Genomic DNA, 19,868 nt, shown 5'->3' with positions numbered 1-19,868 from the left:
AAACTCCTTGTAATTTAATACAAGGACACCATTTGTAAGTGTATTCATTTTGATTCACAGGACGTCCTCACCAGACTTTGTGACTAGTGACAAACTGATGAACAGAAAGAGCACAGGTCAGCTGAACTTCCCTGGCCCGGGATTTGCTGGTCTGTCCTCACAGCGCCACCAGCGCTCCTACTCAGTCCCTAAGAAGTTTGGCGAGTGCGGCCACCATGCAAATGATCCTCCTCGCAGTGCAACTCTGGATCGCATACAGGCAAGAGAGGAAGATTCTTGTTCAGTGTGGCACTTCAATGCAGGGGGAAACTTCTCGTACATCTCACTAATTCAGTGTTGTGTTACATTTTTCAATCGACAGGCCTGCAACAGTCACGGCCTCGCCCGATCGGGAAGAACTTCTGGGTCCTGCACATCATCAACCAATCGTATTGATCCCAGTGTTCTATCGGATCCTGCCCATGTTTCCCATCCGTCAACAATACTGGCCACAGTCTTCTGGGTGGCCGTGTCGCTCATGGAGTCAGACTTTGAGTTTGAATATCAGATGTCACTTCGCCTCGTTCACAAGTTGCTGTCAAAGGTAGATAAGATGAAACTTGCTGATCTCAGCAGCATAGTTACGCAATTGTCGAAAAAGTCAGGACAAAGATAAGACGAGAAGCAGATGAGTTCAAGCAGTGTCTCAAGGCTGTTCTGCTCCTTTCTATCAATTGAACCATCCTAAGAGCCTCACACTCTTGCTAGTAGGGCAAAAAAATGTATTGCTTATTATATTTTGGAATAAAAGCCTCCTGTCCTATGAAAAATGAAGGGATTCTTAGCTATCAGCAACGTGCAGACATATGATCAACTGACTATAAAAAATACAAATGCCTCAGGTTGTCAGAATGCATTTCAGGACGAAACTAAATAAAACAGTCAACTTCCTGTTTTAGTTCAACCAAACTCTTATTTCCCAGGTGCCGTTAGACAGAGCGGAGAACCGCGAACGCCTCGAGAAGCTGCAGGCTCAGCTGAGGTGGAGCGGGTTCTCTGGGATTCAGCAGCTTTTGTTGAAGGGTTTTACCTCCCAGGCCACATCTGACCTGACCTTACAGCTCTTCTGCCAGCTTACACCAGTCTCCCGCGTGCCTGTCGTTGACAGCTCACAGTCTATAGGTAGGAACTGGGGATCGTGGTAACTTTCATCCTGTGTTATTTTATTAGGTCGAAACAAACAAGTCTATAGTTTTCTTTCAACCTCTTCTCTCTGTGCAGGTTTCCCTCTGAATGTGCTCTGTCTGCTGCCTCACCTGGTGCAGCACTTTGGCCATCCAACTCAGTTTTGTAAGGAGAGCGCTGAGAGGATCGCACAGGTATGGTCCAATTCTTCACTTGAGCCTTGTCTAGTTCACTTCAGTTTCCTTTGATTTACTTCAGATTACTTTAAGTTAGGCTTTATAGGGTGTTAAAGCAAAAATAAAATGACATGAGGAATAAACATGCACATAAAAAGAAAAACAAGCTCTCTCTTTCCCTCTCTCAGGTGTGTTTGGTGGAGAAGAACACAAAACTGTCCCATCTGGCCCATGTGATGACTCTCTACAAGACACGCTCCTACACACGAGACCCTTTCTCCTGGGTCAGTGTGGTTTGCCGCTACCTCCATGAAGCTTTCTCTGACATCACACTCAACATGGTGACCTATATGGCAGAGGTAAGTGTTGATTAATATGGATTGCATATGATGAATGTTTTAGCAGTTGCATGCTCTGTCAGTCACTGAATATCTCTCTCCACCTCTCAGCTGCTGGACAAGGGCCTTCCCAGTATGCAGCAGTCTCTGCTCCAGATCATCTACTGTCTGCTCAGCCACATGGACCTGACTGCTGTACAAGTCAAACAGTTCAACGCTGATGTCACAAAGACCATTGAGAAGTTTGTCCAGGTAACTTTCCTAAAGTGCATAAGCTGAAGCATATCCCACTTCTTCTGTGTGATACAAAATACGCACTGCTGTCTCTTTCATACTGTGTTTGTTATTCCACAGACAATACACTGGAAGGACGCCTTAAACATCTTGAAGCTGGTGGTATCGCGCTCCGCCAGCCTAGTTCATCCGGTGTATGGCCACTCGCAGGGTGACCTTTCCAACCTGGAGGTCAGCAGGGTGTGGGATGGTTCATCCAAAGCTCTGCCCGGAAAAACACTGGACTTCACCTTTGACATCTCCGAGGTGAGGAAGCAACACATTGTGTCCCACTTACACTTATAGTACAGAAAAAGACATGTCAGAAATGTGTGTGAAATTCAAACTGTTTTCTTTACAGACGCCAGTGATTGGGCGTCGGTTCGACGAGCTTCAGGGTTCAGGGGGCAGAGAGGGGAAGGCCAGAGCCATGGCTGTAACCCGCAGTACTTCCTCCACCTCGTCTGGATCCAACTCCAACACCATCCTGGTGCCCGTCAGCTGGAGGCGACCACAATCCTCACAGGTAGAGTTAGACCCTTTCATTAAATGTTGTTAAGATCTCTCACAGTTTATGTACAGTTTATATCTTTATATAGCTCTAACTGTAAGTCAATGACACGCTGATTCACACCCATCCTTCTTTGTTTTGACCTCAAAGTCACATTCCTCTGTAGCCGTTTGTTTTTTAGCACAAGCAAAAGCCATGCTGGACTTTGTATATATGTAAATCTGCACTGGGCTCAACTGATTTATTGGTTATTTTAACATCTGAAGCCGTTACAAATGAACAGATCGAGGAAGAGGAGAGTTTATGTCTGTTCCCTCTTTGATTAATACTCTATTATTTATTCCTGTCTCTCTTCTACTTGCAGAAAAGAACCAGAGAGAAGCTGGTAAACGTTTTGTCTCTTTGCGGACAAGAAGTTGGACTCACCAAGAACCCATCTGTAAGCTACCTCCCATCTCATTTTTATAATACCCTACCTACACTGTCTGCTTGTTCACAGTCTACAAAAATCCTGTCTCTCTTAAGTATTAACCTTAGCAAGGTCTGCCAATTTTCCTAGTTATTCAAGGAGTTTAATGTGTCTATCATTCATGAGGATGTTGTCATTTTTATGTAAACTTCACCAGTGTCATGTGACAAGTGTAAATACTGTACTTTTCTCGTTCCTTCTCATCAGGTGATCTTCTCATCATGTGGCGACCTGGACATGATGGAGGTGCGGGAAAGTGGGGTGTCGTCAGAGGAGGGTGGAACCAGAGAGGACACGCTTGATGACACAGCCAGCGAGCAGCAGTTCAGAGTTTTCCGAGACTTTGACTTCCTGGATGTGGAGCTGGAGGACGGAGAGGTGAGAGTTTATATTTCACTGTATGTTACCCATGGCCATTTAAAGTTATTATGTGGCTTGATTTTAACTGTAGAGTATCTGTCCCTTTCCTTCCCTTTTCCCTTTAATGTGTGTTTCATTTTATCTGCCTGTCTGTCTTTAGTAGCAATATATTTGAAATGTATTTCTGTGTCCCTCCTCCGTGTCTCTCTCTCTGTCTAACTCTGTGTCTCTCTCTCTTCCCCTCGCTGCCTAGGAGCTCCAGGTAAGGTCTCTCACACTGAGCACTTACATTAGCTTTCATCAGCGCTGTGGTGTTGCTGGCTCCTTTGTTTCCTCTCACTGAAAAAAAAAGGGATGATTGTGCTTCATTTTTCTCTCACAGCTTGGTTGCAGGACTACATTTCTGACCTTATTGCTATTTATCATAATGGAGATAAATGATACTGTGTGTCTTTATGGGGGAAAAGATTATCATATTGAATGCAAACAGCCTTTGCAGCATATTTTCATGCCATGAATAACATTTTGCATCTTGTGCTTGTCTCAGACGCTCTTAGAAGCAATTATTCATGTTTTCTTCAAAATGTTTTCACAGCAGTGAAATTCACTGCTACCATCGCCTCTGCTTTTGTCTTCCAATGTGTACGTGCGTGTGTTTTATCTAGGGCGAGACTGTCGATAACTTTAACTGGGGCGTCCGTCGACGCTCTCTGGACAGCACCGAGCTGGGTGACCTGTTGGAGGAGAGCCAGCACTCGGGCAGCACCCCCAGCTTAGGTCACGAGGACCCCCACGACTCAGACGAGTCCTCAGAGGAAGAGGAGTCTTCAACTAGCCAGAGCCTCTCTCACTCTCAACTTGTGCGTAACTTTTGGAACAATGCAACACTAACGTCCACTGAAGCCTGAAAAACTTTTTCTAATATTGCAGTGACCTAATTTGATGGAATAAGTCAATCCAAATTATAGATGTCCCTGGTTTGCCTTCCTGTTCCAGACTAACCCTTCTCCATCGGAGGAAACCAATCACACTGATTCTCTATCTACTTCTTATGACACGTCTGCCGACCCACAGTCTCTCAATGCCATCACGCCGAGCCAGGGAGTGCTCCATGATGATCACAGTGGCCTACATGTGAGGAATAAAACACATTCACACCCATATATACTCCTGTTTTGTAGAGTTATTAAGTATGAGTAATGGTGCAGAAAAGTCATGGTTTGGGTACAGCAGAGAAAAAGAAAACAAATGCACAAGGATACAGTTTCTTATTTATTTTGAACAGTTGTGCGAGTGTCAAAGACAAAATCCTCTTGTTGGGGACTGAGGTAACATTTTGCCCACTGGCAACTTTGTTCAACTGCTTTCATTATTGAAATAAGGAACATTTCTGTATTACACTTTTCAAACGCTGAACAAATACTTTCCTAAAATGCAGTAGTTCACAACAGGCTATAAAAGTGGAAAGCATCTCTTGTGCTATAAAATTAAAATAAAAAAGAATAATGAAATATAAAACTTGTGCATTAGGAGAAGTGTTTCACTTAGTTCCACCTTGGCTATATTTAAATCTTCAAAGCACCCAAACATTTATCGACCAGGCACATCTGAGTGATGCTTGAGTTTGGACGTTGCCATCTTTGTTTTTTGAAGCCACAAGTTAACAAATTTAGGTGAGAGGCTGGCGCTGTGGAGGAGTGAGGGGTGGATCTGAATGAGAAGCTGAGGACACTATCGGCAGACAGCCTGTTAAAAATGCGTAACTTTAAGCCTTAATAAAATGTAAACAGGTGAATTATGTAAAAATGAATGGCCTGTACAGTTGTCGTGAACAGGGAAATTAGCTATAGAGATCAAAACGTTTCTTTGTACCAGGCTGTAAATATGTTTATTTCTGCTGTAAAGTTGGGCATTTAACATGGGGTTCTATGGAGATTGACTCACTTCTAAAAGCAGCCTCGAGTGGCCGTTCAAAGAACTGCAGGTTTTTTTTTTTATCTTCAGGAAAATGTATTATCTTTGTCTCCTCAGGGGAGGGTGTGTGTGGAGGACGAGGACACTCAAGCCCAGGATGACGAACTATCGCTGAGCGCCAACGAGGTCCCACAAGGCTCAGACGGCGGCGAGAGCTTCACCCTGGAGTTGCCGGGGCAACCTCTGGATCACCCTCCCAATCTGGACCACGGTCTCAGTGCAGACTACTGCCAGCCACCGCTGGACTTTCTAGACCCCAACTGTCTGCCCAGGTGAATGTGACAGACAGGAAACAATATGGAATATTGTTTCGCTGGAACTTTTTATCAACTGGCAGACTGACTGATGCTGGGACTAAACCTCGGTTAAGCAGCAGTCTTAAGCGCTTATTTTTATCTGTCACAACCAGAATGTTTGTGCACACAGCACTGGGACAAATCAGGGCATTTATATTAAGCTGTCATTCACAATGAAGTGTGCTGTAAATAGTTTCCTCAGACACCCAATTTCCATTTGCATTCTCATATATGCAAATCTGCAGTTAGAATGATGACAGTGCTTCATGAAAATAGACTTTAAACCTTGTGTAAGTTAATGAACTACTAAAAAGAAACACTTCTACATACATGGGTAATTTAAGGTTGCATGCATATTAGCAGTGTTTCTCAGCCACCACATGCTTTATATGTCACATCTCTGCTTGTTAGATTCAGTGTGACCATTGTTTGTCTTTGTTTGTTTTGCATTCTTTGTCCTGATTTTCCACACCCTTTCTCTAATATTAAATGATTCCTAATAGATGAATTCTATTAATCCTGGCCCTTGAGGCGCCTCCTGTAACTAGTGTCTTAGGCTAGCAGGGCACTTGATTTTCATGTAAAACCTTTTTGGGGGGAAGGTATCAAAACCTTTTTTTCTTTGTACCCCCATTTCTTTCCCCTTCCCATGGCGACAGCTTGCGTGATGATGTAGATGACTTGGAAGACCTTGGTTTTCCTCCTCCCCCTTCTCCATTTTTCTCCGCCATCTTGGCAGCCTTCCAACCTGCAGTGTGTGACGACGCTGAGGAGGCATGGCGATGTCACATCAACCAGCTGGTGACCGACTCAGATGGGTCCTGCGCCGTCCATACCTTTCAAGTGTTCTCGTCTCTCTTTAAGGTAAATCACAGGAAGGATTAGTTGAAGTCATTCCTAAGTCATTAATATCATCAGGAAACATCATATCCTGTGGGGATTTACATGCATGTATGTACAAAAATACAACAATTACTCAAACTTTCCTTCTTTCCCAGAACATTCAGGGTAAATTCTGCATCCTGACGACTGATGTCGCCACTTACCTCGGCGAGGGCTTAAGGGGCATCGGATCAAAGTTCCTCAGGTCCTCACAGATGCTAACCACATGCTCTGATTGTCCCACAATCTACATTGATGCAGACACGGTCAGTAATGCTGCCAGACATGACTGACTTATCGTTAATCACAGCATGTTGGTTGGATCAGCCCATGACAGACTGCAAACAGTGGTGCTGAATTAACCAACAAGTCTAATGCACTGAATGCATCCTTCACCTCCTCCTTTCTTCTTGTTGGTCTATCCAGATCATGTCCTATGGTCTCCTTGAAAAGATGAAATTCAGTGCGCTGGAGCTACAGGAGTACCTGGACACCTACAACACCAGAGAGGATGCCGCTGTATCGGTAACTTCACCTCAACATGTTAAAATAAATCTGTTTTGTTTTGGTTTCTCATATAAATGCGTAGCTAACAACCCTCTTCCCCCCGCTTTTGTCACCTTACGTTTTTCCTTCAGTGGCTGAGGAACTGTAAGGACACATTTCCCAGGTGCCCCGGTGACAGTGTAGTTACCTGCCAGCCTGGAGACTCAGAGGAGAAGGTACAGGCAACTTGTTTACAACTTATTCGCTGCAACTTTAGTTTAGACTTTACAGACAAACAAAAAACGCTCAACATGTAGTTAACTTCTGCATCTGTGCTTTGTAGTTGTTTCTCTTTTCTCCTTTGTGATTCTTTCACACTGGAATATCTGCTCTCTTTGCATGTGTGCTGTGTGTTATCTAGTCTCCTCCTGACTTTTTCGCTGTAGCCACCACCAAACACTAAATGAAACTTAAAGCTGCTGGGTGTTATACACTGTTGACTAATTCTTGGTAGCTTGACTGTGAATAGTTATGGTTTATACTGTGCTGTGCATGTGTTTGATTGACGCTCTGTCTTCCTCTTGCCTCACTCTGACGCCCTAACATGCTCTCTCGCTGTCTAGCAAATGGAGTCTCTTGCAGTAAGTTCTCTTACAAGTTTCTTCACTTCACTGCCACTTAAATACACTGCTTGATTTACTCTGCACAAGACAATCACCTAGTCATGTTGTTGCGTGTTTGTATTCCTCTGCATGTGTGTGTATGAACAGTATGGGGTGTGTGCTTTTGAGAATATAACTGTGTTGTTGTATCTGTGTGTTCACTGCTTCTGAGGAATCTGACTCTGTTTCTTCTCTGGTGTCTTGTAGCAACTGGAGCTTTGTCAGAGGCTTTACAAGCTGCATTTTCAGCTTCTCCTACTGTTCCAGTCCTACTGCTCGCTCATTGGTCAAGTTCATGCCATCAGCTCTGTGCCTGAGGTGAGTCGAGTCATAGCTCATAAAGACATCATTTACAGTCTCTACACTGTTCAGCTGCTTAAAGAGATAGTTCAGTTAAATTTTAAGTGGGGTTGTATGAAGATCTGAACCATAGTCATAGTATTACCTGCAGTAGATGGCAGGTCAGCACGTCCCCAGTTCAGAGAAGCAGACAGGAGTACTGGCACGGAAGCTAAGCAGTGTACTGCTGTGAACTGGGGCAGCAGCGAAACTTATTTTACCCACCATTCTCCACCATTTAAGCATATGCTATATTTAGAATATTTTCAGGCTTTACCAGCAGTCAGACAGCCCTTTCCAATGGGAAACTGAAGCCATTATCTAAGCTGTCTTCAAACGGAAGCTGTTATCAGTGCTCCTCTCAAAGCCAGACTCACTCATTTTACCTCTCGTCATTTTTGGAACACGGGAGTTGCTGTTCAACCGCTGCCTCGATTAGTTAGTTTGTTTGTGTTATTGTGTGACGCTGGTGTTTTAAAGGGTTAGTTCAGATTTAGCAAAGTCACACAATAACACAAACAATCTAACCAATTGAGGCAACGGTAGACCAGCAGCTCTCGCATTTTGTGTTGGAAAATTACTGTTTCTGTCAAAGTAGTCTACCTATGAAGAATGCAATACAACGACTTTGGTTCCCCTTTTAAAAGGGCTGTCTGACAGCCAATTAAAGAGGTGAAAATATTCTAAATATAGCATACACTTTAACTGATATTGACTTTTTAGGTGGGCCTTTTTTAGATGGTTAAAATATGTTTTGCTGCTGCCCCTGTCCACAGCAGTATATAACTAGGGGCGTGCCCACTGACATCTACTGTAGATAATACAGTGACTATGGATAAGTACCTCATACAATCCCACTTGAAAAAATCTGAACAATCCATTTAATATTTTAGACAGGATGCCAGCCTATAGCAACGTGGGTTGGGCACTAAAGAGAGCAGTTAACATCAAAAAAGAAAATATGATGAAAGCACACAAGCCATACAGCAGATCCCTTGTCAGATTTCCTCAACTACCCTGATACACAAATGCTCAAGGAGCTCTTCAACACATACTTCTGCAACAGAAGCTGTGCAGAATATAAGATACTTAAAGTGTCCGCTCAAATGTAAACATGCATATACCTTGTAAAGGCTGTCCAGTGGCACCCACAGCTACATTAAGCAAAGCAAGACACCTTCTAGACTCTAGGCTCTCCTTCAATTTATTTCTTTGATTTCCTTAATAGCCGGCAAGGATGCCACAAAAGTATCATACACAACAAAGCAGAGGCATCCACGGCCCCAGTAACTACTGCCACACCAGCATGGACCCACATACAGCTAAACTAAATTTACTGTCATTAGCGACATGTTCAACATGCTACAGACTGCGTGCCAGCCATTCACAGAGGAGACAAACTAAAATAAAACCAGTGGCTCGCCAGCAGGTGTCCCTTATTGCCCAGTCACTGTCAGTGAAATTGATTATTACAGGTCCGACCATACCAACTGACCGCAACATCAGTTCCACTTGGCTACACTGTGAGAAGTTTGTACTTCCAAAATGTCTTTATAAAATTGAACATATTACATTTTTAGATAAATCTAATGTTTACTAAACGTTTTTAAGGCTATAGATATGAAGAAAATCCTTTTCAACGCTGCTGGCTCCTAAAGTGAATCTTAAGTATTGAATGAAATGATATAAACATTCTTTCTGTGATGACTTAGAGGCTCACACACACACACACACACACACACACACATACACTCAACCACCATCTGTTTCCCTCCTACTTCGTAGCTTCTGAACATGTCTCGAGAGCTCACTGATCTGAGGACCAGCCTGCAGGCAGCAGAAGCGGCTGTGGCCAGTGACCTGGAACACAAACACTTGGCCCACACTCACGCACATGCCACCCAGGTGGCAGCCATGGTCGTGCCCAGCTTCCCCACCTCGGAGGCAGCTGTGCAGGCCATACTGGAGTGCCTTAAGAACCACGAGTTCACCAAAGCTGTGCGCTACATCCAGGAGTGCAGGTGAGTGACAAATCTGTCAAACTCCTACGCTAGATGATGATTGCCAGATGACTTCCACTAGTTTTTCCTTATAATCGATATTCTTAAATATGTATATGTTTATATCCCAGTATCACAATTACTTTGAGTGGGACAGAGTCTGAAACATCAGTTAGAAATACAGTACAAGTGAAAAAAAAACCACCCCAGTGTATAAAGGCCTTTCATTCATAAACATAAACATCACCACCTCTTTTTGCTCAGTATTTTCTTCACATGCACATGTAGCGCTGTCTCCATATCCATCCATCATAACTGACCTATCACACCTTCCTTTTATCCTATTTTCAGGAGGCAGTGGCCCAATGGTGTGTTCGGTGGCACCTCAGAGAGCGAGGTCCAAACGCTGCTCAATGTCTACTTTCGCCACCAGACGCTGGGCCAGACGGGCACCATTGCCCTGGTTGGCTCCCGCCAGGACCTCACCCTGATCTGCTCCAAGCTGCTGGAGCTCAACGGGGAGATCCGCGACATGATCCGCCGCGCCCAGGGTTACCGGGTCGTCACAACCTACCTCCCCGACTCCAGCGCCTCCGGGACCAGCCTCTGACAGGAGCTCAGGAGCCCCCCACCCCCTCCCTCCCCACCCTTAACTCCCCCGTCACTGCAGCCATTGACCCTTCCAAAGCCATCTCCACATCCGCTCTCATCTCAGCCTGCTCTTACAGAGGAGGCCCAGCACCCACACACCTGGCCCCTGCCTCCTCCTGTGTTTCTGCTGCCCCGGCTGTACAGCTCCAGACAGCTACCTGCCTACCGCCCTGCCCAGCACCAGCACCAGAACCAGAACCATATTTAGACCCAGACCCTTCTCTGCTCTCCTCATCCACATCCATTGTAGACTCTGATATCTCTTTATTTGATTTTCCCAAACCCCCAGACCTGTTCTCATCGCACAGCTGCTCAAGCACACCAGGCCAACCAGATTTTACACTGCCGCACACACAAGAGCCAAGGAGGAGTGACCTCGATGAGAACACTAACATTTATTATCCTTTCAGAGGTCATTCATCACACAGTTCACCACTGCTACACGTGCACAGCAGCAAACACATGATACCATCTCGTACATCTAACATGCTCCCAACTGTGGCCTCAGAACCCACCTTGCTCACACACTCACACGCATCTACCATCCCCCCTCGGGGATCACATCTCCCCCATTTCCCCCGCTCCCCATACAAACACTCAAACCCATCCCCAGTTGCACACCCAGGCCATGACACAGTGTTAACCCGTGGCCCTGCTCCATCTTCATCCCTCCTCCCTCCCCCGCCCCCCCCCTCCCTGTCCCACCGGCCCAGGAGAGGCTGCAGCATGGGGTTGTTGTTGCTCCCTCGGTGGAGCTGCTGCGCCCTTATCTCGCTATCTGGGGAAGGTGGGGCACGCCGCCCTGCCCCTACTGAAAGTAGGGGGGCTCCTGAATGCTGAACCATCAGACGTCCAGACCTGAGACTTTAACTTACTGTGCCAGAGGACCTAAAGAGCTACTATGAACCTACTATGCCTGAAACCAACTATTCCTGAGCAACGCTCAGATCTTTGCTTCTGAAAAGGAGATGACACATACCAGAGATACTTGCAGATGTTAAACTTAAAGAACACTGAATCATGTCCCACACATAATGGGAAGCATTGCTGAACCCATCAGATACTACAGACTGCTGCCTGCTGATAAAGATGACCTGATGTGATTCTATCCGAGCGCTAACTTCGCTTTATGGCCACTTGTTGTAAAATTGATGTGCTCTTAGTTTAAGTCCTGCTTGATGGTCATCGTTCAGCACTAAATCTATTCTGCACTCGAGGACCTGTGAAGGCTCTTAGCTTGGATTTTTAACTCGCTTCCCAGAGGAACTCAAGACCTGATTGAACTTGATTGACTGTTGCTGCCTCCTTCAAGGAGGACGTAGTCTGCTGGTAGTATCACCAGAGACGGTGAGGAAACTACCTGTGACACTACGTAACATCACTGGTAGTTCTCACTATTGCACTAAACGGAGTTTTGGTATTAGTTTTTAAAAAGATGTGACAGAAAGGAGGTGACGTTACTGTTTGTTACTGTGAGAGAAAAGGTTGTCACTTTCGCTGAGAAGGAAAAGCCAAACGCTGGATTAACTTTCTCTCCTGTTGTGTCTACTGTTTTTAGATCTCCTTTGGAGGAAATTGTGCAATGCATGACCCAGTTGAATGCTCTCTACTGTACTAGTGTCCCTTTTTGCTCCCTAAAAGTCTGACCTCTCCAGACTGACTGAAAGACTGACAAAGAGCGGATGCAGAATATTCAAGCGTAATTCCTCATGCTGCCCTCGCTCTGTTTATATTCTGTATCAGTGAACCAGCTTGTCTCCTGACTACTGTTGTAAACATAGGTAGACTAATCATGCCATTAGCCGTGCACTCCTCCGTGGCGAGTTGTAGCATCATTAGTGAGTGTACGCACTGTATATTTCTCACTGTCCTACACTGTAACACATTGACCTTATGTGTTCACATGCCAAGAGGACGGTGCATGTACACACTCAAATATTTTGTCTTTGTCTGTATACTGTTAATAGTTAGGGGCACACAACCATTGTAGCATATGTTTGTGTGTGGTTTGTAGTTACCTTACACGTTAAGGGAAATGCTGACATTCAGCACTCATTGTGGACGTTCAAAACAAAACCTGTGCTACTACTGAACACTTCCTGTCGTCGGCCCTTTTTGTGACTCCCTCGTTTCGCCCTCTATTTGCTGTACAAATATACCTTTCCTATTTATATCTGATCAGCTATAAATCAACACTCATTTGACTTAGGTTTTATATCGATGTTTGTTCTCTCAAATCAAACTGCCATGCATGCATCTTCTGTGTACTGTACGGAGTGTTTGAAATATTTATTATCAAAAATCATATTTTATCTGAAAGATATGTTTGTATGAGGTACAAAAGGGAGCTTTAAGCTCATGCGGGTATGGTTTTTTTTTCTTTCCTGTGTGTGGGAGAACGTGTGTGTGCATGCATGCCAAACAAGAAATTGCACATTTTTAAAGCTTTTTAGATGAAGACTGTAGTTGTTTTTTTTCCACCTTGTAAATAATTTTACAGCCTTTGTGAAGTTGTTTTGAGTTGATGCTCTGTACCAGTCGGTGTCAAAGTAAAAGACATATCAAAATAATATCTTGTGCATTTCACTGAAAACCCTCCTCACATCACATTTAAAGCATGTCTTAAACATTTTACTTAATTTAACTTTAAAAGACTATTTAGCATTCGTTCTGTTAGAATATTATGCTGAAAGTTGCATGCATTCGAGCAGCTTGAGTCACAACCAAAGTGAGTTTAAGCGGTGTGCCAAGTTATAAAGATTCAGTATTAGAATCTGCAAGAATTTCTCCAGTTTTGACATGCAGTGTTTATTTCACAGACTCCATTTCTTGTTATGAAAATAGTTTCATGTTTAAGTTAAGCTCCAGGATTAATGGAGGGAAACAAAAGAGCCTTTCTGAGAAGTTGCTTCAAATAAACAACCAAAGCAGAGATTCATCTACTCGCTGGAAGGAGAATATATGAATCTCTTAATGTCCGTTACTGGAGGCAACTAACATCTGAGACATGTACGAAACTGCAGAACAGCTCAGACAATGTATTTGAAGCTGTAGGTGGCGTCACAGGACAACCTCATGCCCTTGCAGCGACAACACAGGTCCTGGCGGTGAGGCCTCTTCATGTTGATGTGCCTCTGCTTCTTCTCACAGCTGCAGAAGGTCTGAGAGCAGCCCTGAGAGACAGAGAGAGAGAGAGAGAGAGAGAGGGGAGGAGACGGTTATGTGAATAGAGGAAGCGAGAGAACAGCCAGGAGGTTTCTGACCCCAGTTTAAGGATTCTGCAGCTTTAAGAAACTGAAAAACAAGACGATTCAGTACCTTGCAGAGGATGGACTCCACTCTGTAGGGATTAAACCCCACCTGACACTTCCGGCAGAGCTGCTTGTAATACACCTGATTAAAAAAAATGATACTCCGAAATATTATTATGAATGCAGATTTTGCTTAACCACACTAAACAACAAACTTCTTACCTTACTGGTTCCAGAGATGCACCACACATAAGCACTCTCCCACCGGATGTTACACTTTTTGCAGTGGAAAAAGCCATACCTCTGCTCCAGGAACTAAACACAAACATTGAAACGTTAAGAGATAATTTGTGCACAGAAACACATTGTGTAGTTAGTAGGTCTATCTATATAGCGTACTTCATTTTATATCGGCTTCTGTTTCTTTTTATATCTTGTCTTAATGCCTTTTATGTTGTATTTAAAGCACTTATAGCCTTGTTTAAAAGGTGCTATTACTCTGTGCTAATCAAACTGACAATCTGTTTGGAAATATGCACCACTAAAGCACAGAATGACCCGACGTGATAAGTAGCGGCAAATTCTGGCTTATTTCAGTGGTAGAGGAGGAAGAATGAAAAGGGCACCAGCATGCAGAAAGCTTTCTGGCATGTAGGGCATCCTATGGCACTGCATGATGTTTTCTCAACTTTAAGGCCACCTGAGAGGGAACTTCATCATGTTTTCTTATTTAAGGGAATGCTAAGGGCACTGCATCGCCATTGGAAGGGCATGCTTCATCACATTTTCTCTACAGGAAGGGCACTTATCTACTAGAGGGGCACTTTGCTGTGGTTTGTTTAAACATGGGGGCACCAAGGAGGGCAGTCACACACAGCCCTTCAGAGGGTCTTCACTTGATCATGAAGCCCTGCATGTCCTGAAGAAGGTCCTTGTGCCAAATCTAATTTTTAAGACCCTCATTTTTTGTAGCTCCATGCTACCAGTGTAAATTAATGTCTTAAATCAAACCACCACACAGTGTAGAATATTGTGCACAACACATACAGAGATGGGGGGCAGAGGGACTTCATATGGGGCTTTATGTCATGATGATGTTCATGTGTCTCTTAAGGGGCTCCTTCCTGACAGAGAGACCCACCTGGAAGTTGGACCCCTTTGAGGACCTGTGGAAAGTTGTCTTGAAGTCCTTTACTGTGTCCTCTCCACTGTGATCCGCCTCGTCCTCCTTGTCAGACTGGGCTTGTTCAGCAGACTCTCCTTCTCCTTCACTTCCAGCGTCATCGCAGAGTTTATTCATTACAATCCTGCGGTCAAACACCGGAGAGTAGATGGAGACGGGTCTGAGGAAGCGCAGGTTGCTCACCGGTGGCGTGATGTGCTGCGCCTTCCCGTCCGGTGTGAACAGCTCCGGACTCTTGGGGGACTTTGGATGTTCACCGTCCACGCAGAACAGCGTTTTGGGACCCAGCGAGCACTGCACGATTTTATCCACTTTGGCGTTCACCTGCACGCCGCACTCTTTGGTGTTTGCTTTCTTGAGAGGAGGGGGCAAGCTGGGGGTGACCTGGGACAGGATGGCCTTGCAGAGCTCCAGGTAGTTGAGGCCCTGGGGGGTCATGAAGCGGCCCTCTCTCTTCACCCAGCTGATGTCCTCCTGAGGTGCAGGAGCGCACACCGGGTTGTCGCAGACAGTGTACGGTGGAAACGTGGACAGGAACCCCTCCATCCTGGAGCCATGAAACCAGTCCAAGTTGCTCCTGTTGGGATTTAAGCAGTCGCCTTCTTGCTGCACTAATTAGCTGATTGAGAACAGGGGCGCACAGGCTTAGATTCAGCTGCCATATACAGAAATATTTAGGATTGTTCAGTTACCATATGTTTGAGGATGTCATGCCTGTATCTAATATTGTGTTCTCATATAAAAATCAGTCAGCCACAGACAAAACAAGCTCAGGAAAATTACACATTCAGCCACATGGCTCTGAAATGTGTGTGTCATCTTAATGGTAAATAATAATTAGATAATAATAATAATATACCCTATAGGCTGATTGTAATTTGAAGTAAATGGATTTGATTAAAAGTATTTTATGCAGATGTTTAGAGTTTAAAACAAGAAAAATATTATTCAAAAGTCTGTTGGCTTTGTTTTTCCTGAAAGCCTGAAATTATATTAAATTCACGGCTGAAAACAGACCCAATATGCCCACTAATCTGTTGGCTTGTATACTCAGACAGCTTTAATAGAGTGGGCTTTTAAACTGACCTTTGAACCAAGGTCTCAAACATACGGCCCACCAAAGGGTCCAATCCAGACCACTAGATGACTGAGGATTCAGGAGCAAGTTATATTCTGCTTCAGAGGCTTTTCCACCCTGAGCAGAATATTAGAGAATCCATTACTGTGACCATATTTAAAGATATTGAACATTGTGCAAAATATTGTCAACCAGCCGCTTCAGTTCAAAAGAATCTGTATCAGGAAATGTATGTATAAATGCACGTCATGACAGTGAGGATTAGGCTGACTGAATGTGGAAAATCTGAGACATACGGTTGAAATTGCATTTATTTTTCTGATGTCATCTCAGGCTGTTTGTCTGTTTTGAAAAATAATGAATGTCTGTAGAATGTACTTGATATTCTTTACACAAAAAGGGAAAATATTGGAGCTGATGGTTCTTATAGGTTATTGTGTGATGGTTTTATTGCTCCAGCTCATCTGAGATCAAATTGGGTGTATGTGACCCATGAACTAAAATGACTTTGACTCCCCTGCTATAAACCTTCAACCTCCCATTTATGTCTGCTGTCAAGTGCTTTATATTTAAGGGCTACAAATCTGAAACATTATATTGGAGCTCCCCCTATAGCTCATGTTGGCCAGGGACCCATCATAACAGGACAAAGCAAGCAGCTGATCTCTCACACATCTTTTAGCTCGATGCTCTGTAAACTGTAAACCAGCATGGCAAGACCTTTGTGATGGCTTAAAAGCATGTGGATCTCTCAGGAGCATGAAGGAAATCTGCAATTAGCCCCATGTAACCACAGTAAATGCACCTACAGTGTTAAAGAGGAACAGATGTTCATGCATAGGAAAGTGTGGTATGAATGAATAGGTTAGCAGGGCAAGGAAAAGGGGGGGGGGAAACTGAAGGCTCCATAGCAGCATCTGAGAAAAGGCTGCATGAATAGAGACACACTGACTTGATAAAATACCCTTTAACAGGCAGGGGCACCTTCAGAATATGAATGGCACTATTTAGAGGCGGTTGAATGGATCATAAATGTAGGCTAGTTTACTCGGAAGAAACATGAATGCCACACTAATGAGAACAGTATGTTTATTGTGACCTAGTCTTATTCATGAGATCATTTTTCGCACAGAAAAAAAAAACTCATTTGAAGCACAGTCTCTTGGTGCATTCATGTGCTGTCGGAATATTGGGTTTTCAAGTTTAGAGCGACAGAAAGGGCACAAGGCAGTAAAGGCACTTTGTGATGCAGGATGTGAGTTTTTTGCATCCTTTGTAAACACTATAATTTTCCTATTTTTAGTACACGAATGATTAAACATCAATAAAGGCATTTTCTGCTTATTTAGCACCATAAAGATTGGAGTGCATTGATTTATTTACTTTTAATAGGCTATTTTTTTTTTAATTTTAGGATATCCAGTATTGGACATCAGCATTTGGTAGGCTAAAAATCCCTGCCTTATATGCTGTGAAATATCAAAACTCTCCTTTTCTTTAATTATCAACCATCAAAGTGTCGAATCTCTGCAACACAAGCTATTTTTCATGCACATAATATTAGTGAGTGAATAATCCTTACAGGAAAAACTGTCTTATATCCCACAGCTACTGTCCACTGAGTAAGATGTATGTTTGGAAATCCAATAATCTTAAAAAGGATGAATCATTTACGTGAAAGGATGATGTGAGCACCACTTGAGGGGCCTACACACACTCGCTCCATAGGTGGCGCAACACACTCGTTGATGGTTTGTACCCATGGGCACTGAATCTACACATATTGGCGCCATTTTGGAGCTAGGAGGGGGAAGAGAGCTGCAGAGGAGGACACGATTGATCACAATTCACCGTAACAGGTAAGAAAATGCACAAATAAGCGCATCTTTTTGGTTGAAACGTGGGAATATTTGCAGGTGCCGCCGCGAACAGCGAGGTATAACCGAGGATGTGTCCGCGGAGCAGCCAGCTTTCCAGCGCTAATAGGCGGAGCGCAGCCCGCCTTGCTCGCCTGTGTTCTCGGCAGCCGTGTCCGATTCACGGCGCTGGTTGACCTGGTGCTGCGGCGCAAAAATGGTTAGCTAGGAGAATAACTAGCCCGTTTGCTAGGCTCAGAGCCCCGGCAGCGAGAGCAAACAGTGGCTCGGCTTCGTTGTGTGGCTGAAGACGGGGTATTTATAGCGATATAACGGTGGTCAGCCCGGGTGTTTTGTTCGGTGCAACGTTACTATCTGTCCGCCCTCTGTCACTGAGATTGCTGCTGCTAACGTTAGCTCGGTTACGCTAGCCAGTGTTGTCGCGAGCGAGATGTGCATACCAGCTAGCTAACGGCGGCTAACTAGATTAGCCACGGTCAACATTACGGCAACAAGGCAGGCTGGCCCTGACATGCTGTTTTAAGTTATCCCATAATAACAATAACCACCTTTTACATAACGTGTTTCCTCCTTATAAGCTAACTAACGCTACCCCACGTTAACTTATAATAGTAGCCCCCCTCGCTGTTGTAATGCTACATCATTTTGGTTGTGACTCCCATTATTATGAGCTAACGTTATTAGTACAAGGCGCATTGCTTTTTAATATTGCAGGCATCTTTTCGCATGGTTAATGGTTTATGTAGTGGTCGATCGCCTCCATTATTGATACATTTAGAAATCGGAGCAGTATCTGATTGAAAACATCCCACCTGGTCTCGTGCACACTTATTGTTATTAATATCAGCATACAACAAAAGGCTTTGAGCGAAGGAGTGCAGCCCCAAACACAGGAGGCTTTATTTCCAAAACTGGACTCTGCATTGTTGTTTTATAAAGTGAGTAAGGACAGTCACCTCCAGGGTGCTGCAGTGCTTTTGTTGTGACAGCTATCAGCCTCTGATTTTTGAATGGTGTCTCCATCAACACTGCGGATTGGTCCACTGATCACAGGTCATGAGAAGTCTGTGATGTATGTGATTTTTATGGCCACGTAATAAGGATCTTGGTTATTATGCAGTTGTTTTTTCATTGGAAAATGTTACCACACAACATTTAAAGTCAGTATTGTTCAATATAGCTCATAAAAAGCCAAAATGGAATTTAATGTACCATTGTGTTTCAGCTAGGACAAACATTTTCTTGCTTTATTACCTTTCTTTAAATGGCTATGCACAATCCACGTAGACTAGTGCAGTGGTTCTCAAATGGTGTGAAGCCAGTCCAGGTGTGCTGTCAGATTGTGTTATAACTACACATTATTATTATTGCAATATTCAAAAAGTTATGAATTAATTTTTAATTGATCAGTTTGTTGTGGGCATCCATTTCCTAATGAGAGGCAAACTCTGCAAAAAAATGTTTAATTTAAAAAACCTTTGCAGGGAACCTATTTGTTGCTGTTTGTGCGTGGGAATTTTAAGTGTGTGACACATCAAAAGTCTTGAATGGCAGCCAGTGTGAGGGATGATGACATTTGAAATGAGAAAGTCGTGAGTAAGACAATGGATCCCTTTATTATATGGAGCAGATTATAATAAATCACCAGCAAAGATGACCTACCACTGAAAGAGACATTATCGCGAAAGCTACCTGTCTTATTTTATTGTCTTATGCCGTAATAAATGTGATAACACATGTTATAGAAGCTATTGTACACAGATATAAACACAGGTGTGCCTTGAGACTTTGGCTTTGGCCTGAAAACCACATAGACTAGTGTTTCACCAGGAACCACTTTGTAGCAGTTCTAGTTTGGAGTTGGTGTTTGGTAATTTGTTTGTCCCCTTTGTAGATCT

General features: G+C 43.9%; 3 protein-coding genes across 8 annotated transcripts in view; 2 read left to right on the top strand and 1 right to left on the bottom strand.

Moving 5' to 3' along the window:
• Window positions 1-13,166, top strand: part of fryb (furry homolog b (Drosophila)) — a 62,959-nt gene extending 49,793 nt beyond the window's left edge. For 3 of the 5 annotated variants that reach the window (XM_049591336.1, XM_049591337.1, XM_049591338.1), the window contains exons 46-66: window positions 61-259; window positions 362-583; window positions 963-1,161; window positions 1,261-1,358; window positions 1,529-1,699; window positions 1,790-1,930; window positions 2,033-2,218; window positions 2,313-2,477; window positions 2,827-2,901; window positions 3,139-3,309; window positions 3,957-4,151; window positions 4,288-4,425; window positions 5,323-5,537; window positions 6,221-6,425; window positions 6,560-6,709; window positions 6,870-6,968; window positions 7,082-7,165; window positions 7,553-7,570; window positions 7,799-7,909; window positions 9,716-9,951; window positions 10,282-13,166. In XM_049591336.1, the coding sequence (XP_049447293.1) occupies window positions 61-259; window positions 362-583; window positions 963-1,161; window positions 1,261-1,358; window positions 1,529-1,699; window positions 1,790-1,930; window positions 2,033-2,218; window positions 2,313-2,477; window positions 2,827-2,901; window positions 3,139-3,309; window positions 3,957-4,151; window positions 4,288-4,425; window positions 5,323-5,537; window positions 6,221-6,425; window positions 6,560-6,709; window positions 6,870-6,968; window positions 7,082-7,165; window positions 7,553-7,570; window positions 7,799-7,909; window positions 9,716-9,951; window positions 10,282-10,540 (3,337 nt within the window). In that variant the 3' untranslated portion in view covers window positions 10,541-13,166. The remainder of the gene's footprint in view (window positions 1-60; window positions 260-361; window positions 584-962; window positions 1,162-1,260; window positions 1,359-1,528; window positions 1,700-1,789; window positions 1,931-2,032; window positions 2,219-2,312; window positions 2,478-2,826; window positions 2,902-3,138; window positions 3,310-3,956; window positions 4,152-4,287; window positions 4,426-5,322; window positions 5,538-6,220; window positions 6,426-6,559; window positions 6,710-6,869; window positions 6,969-7,081; window positions 7,166-7,552; window positions 7,571-7,798; window positions 7,910-9,715; window positions 9,952-10,281) is intronic. The other 2 variants (XM_049591339.1, XM_049591340.1) reach the window with 1 other exon arrangement.
• A 222-nt stretch (window positions 13,167-13,388) lies between these two features.
• zar1l (zygote arrest 1-like) lies at window positions 13,389-15,634 on the bottom strand. Its single transcript, XM_049592162.1, has 4 exons — window positions 14,974-15,634; window positions 14,055-14,147; window positions 13,900-13,974; window positions 13,389-13,754 (listed from the first exon to the last, which is right to left on the bottom strand). Exons 1-4 carry the CDS (start codon window positions 15,559-15,561, stop codon window positions 13,611-13,613), a joined length of 900 nt encoding a protein of 299 aa, XP_049448119.1. The 5' UTR covers window positions 15,562-15,634; the 3' UTR covers window positions 13,389-13,610.
• A 2,172-nt stretch (window positions 15,635-17,806) lies between these two features.
• Window positions 17,807-19,868, top strand: part of pds5b (PDS5 cohesin associated factor B) — a 39,657-nt gene continuing 37,595 nt past the window's right edge. For both annotated transcript variants that reach the window (XM_049592179.1, XM_049592178.1), the window contains exon 1: window positions 17,807-17,952. The gene's annotated coding sequence lies outside the window, so the exon portion shown is untranslated. The remainder of the gene's footprint in view (window positions 17,953-19,868) is intronic.

Source organism: Epinephelus fuscoguttatus, linkage group LG12, assembly GCF_011397635.1.
Source record: "Epinephelus fuscoguttatus linkage group LG12, E.fuscoguttatus.final_Chr_v1".
In the NCBI taxonomy this organism is placed as follows: Eukaryota; Metazoa; Chordata; class Actinopteri; order Perciformes; family Serranidae; genus Epinephelus; species Epinephelus fuscoguttatus.
The sequence above is the reverse complement of the archived record's forward strand: the minus strand, read 5'-3'. Positions and strand labels throughout refer to the sequence as shown.

Coding starts and splice junctions, on each gene's coding strand:
- zar1l (XM_049592162.1), bottom strand. CDS start 15,561: ATGGAGGGGTTCCTGTCCACGTTTCCACCGTACACTGTCTGCGACAAC. Junction 13,975..14,054: donor GCATCTCTGGAACCAGTAAG/GTAAGAAGTTTG, acceptor TTTTTTAATCAG/GTGTATTACAAGCAGCTCTG. Junction 13,755..13,899: donor TGGAGTCCATCCTCTGCAAG/GTACTGAATCGT, acceptor TCTGTCTCTCAG/GGCTGCTCTCAGACCTTCTG.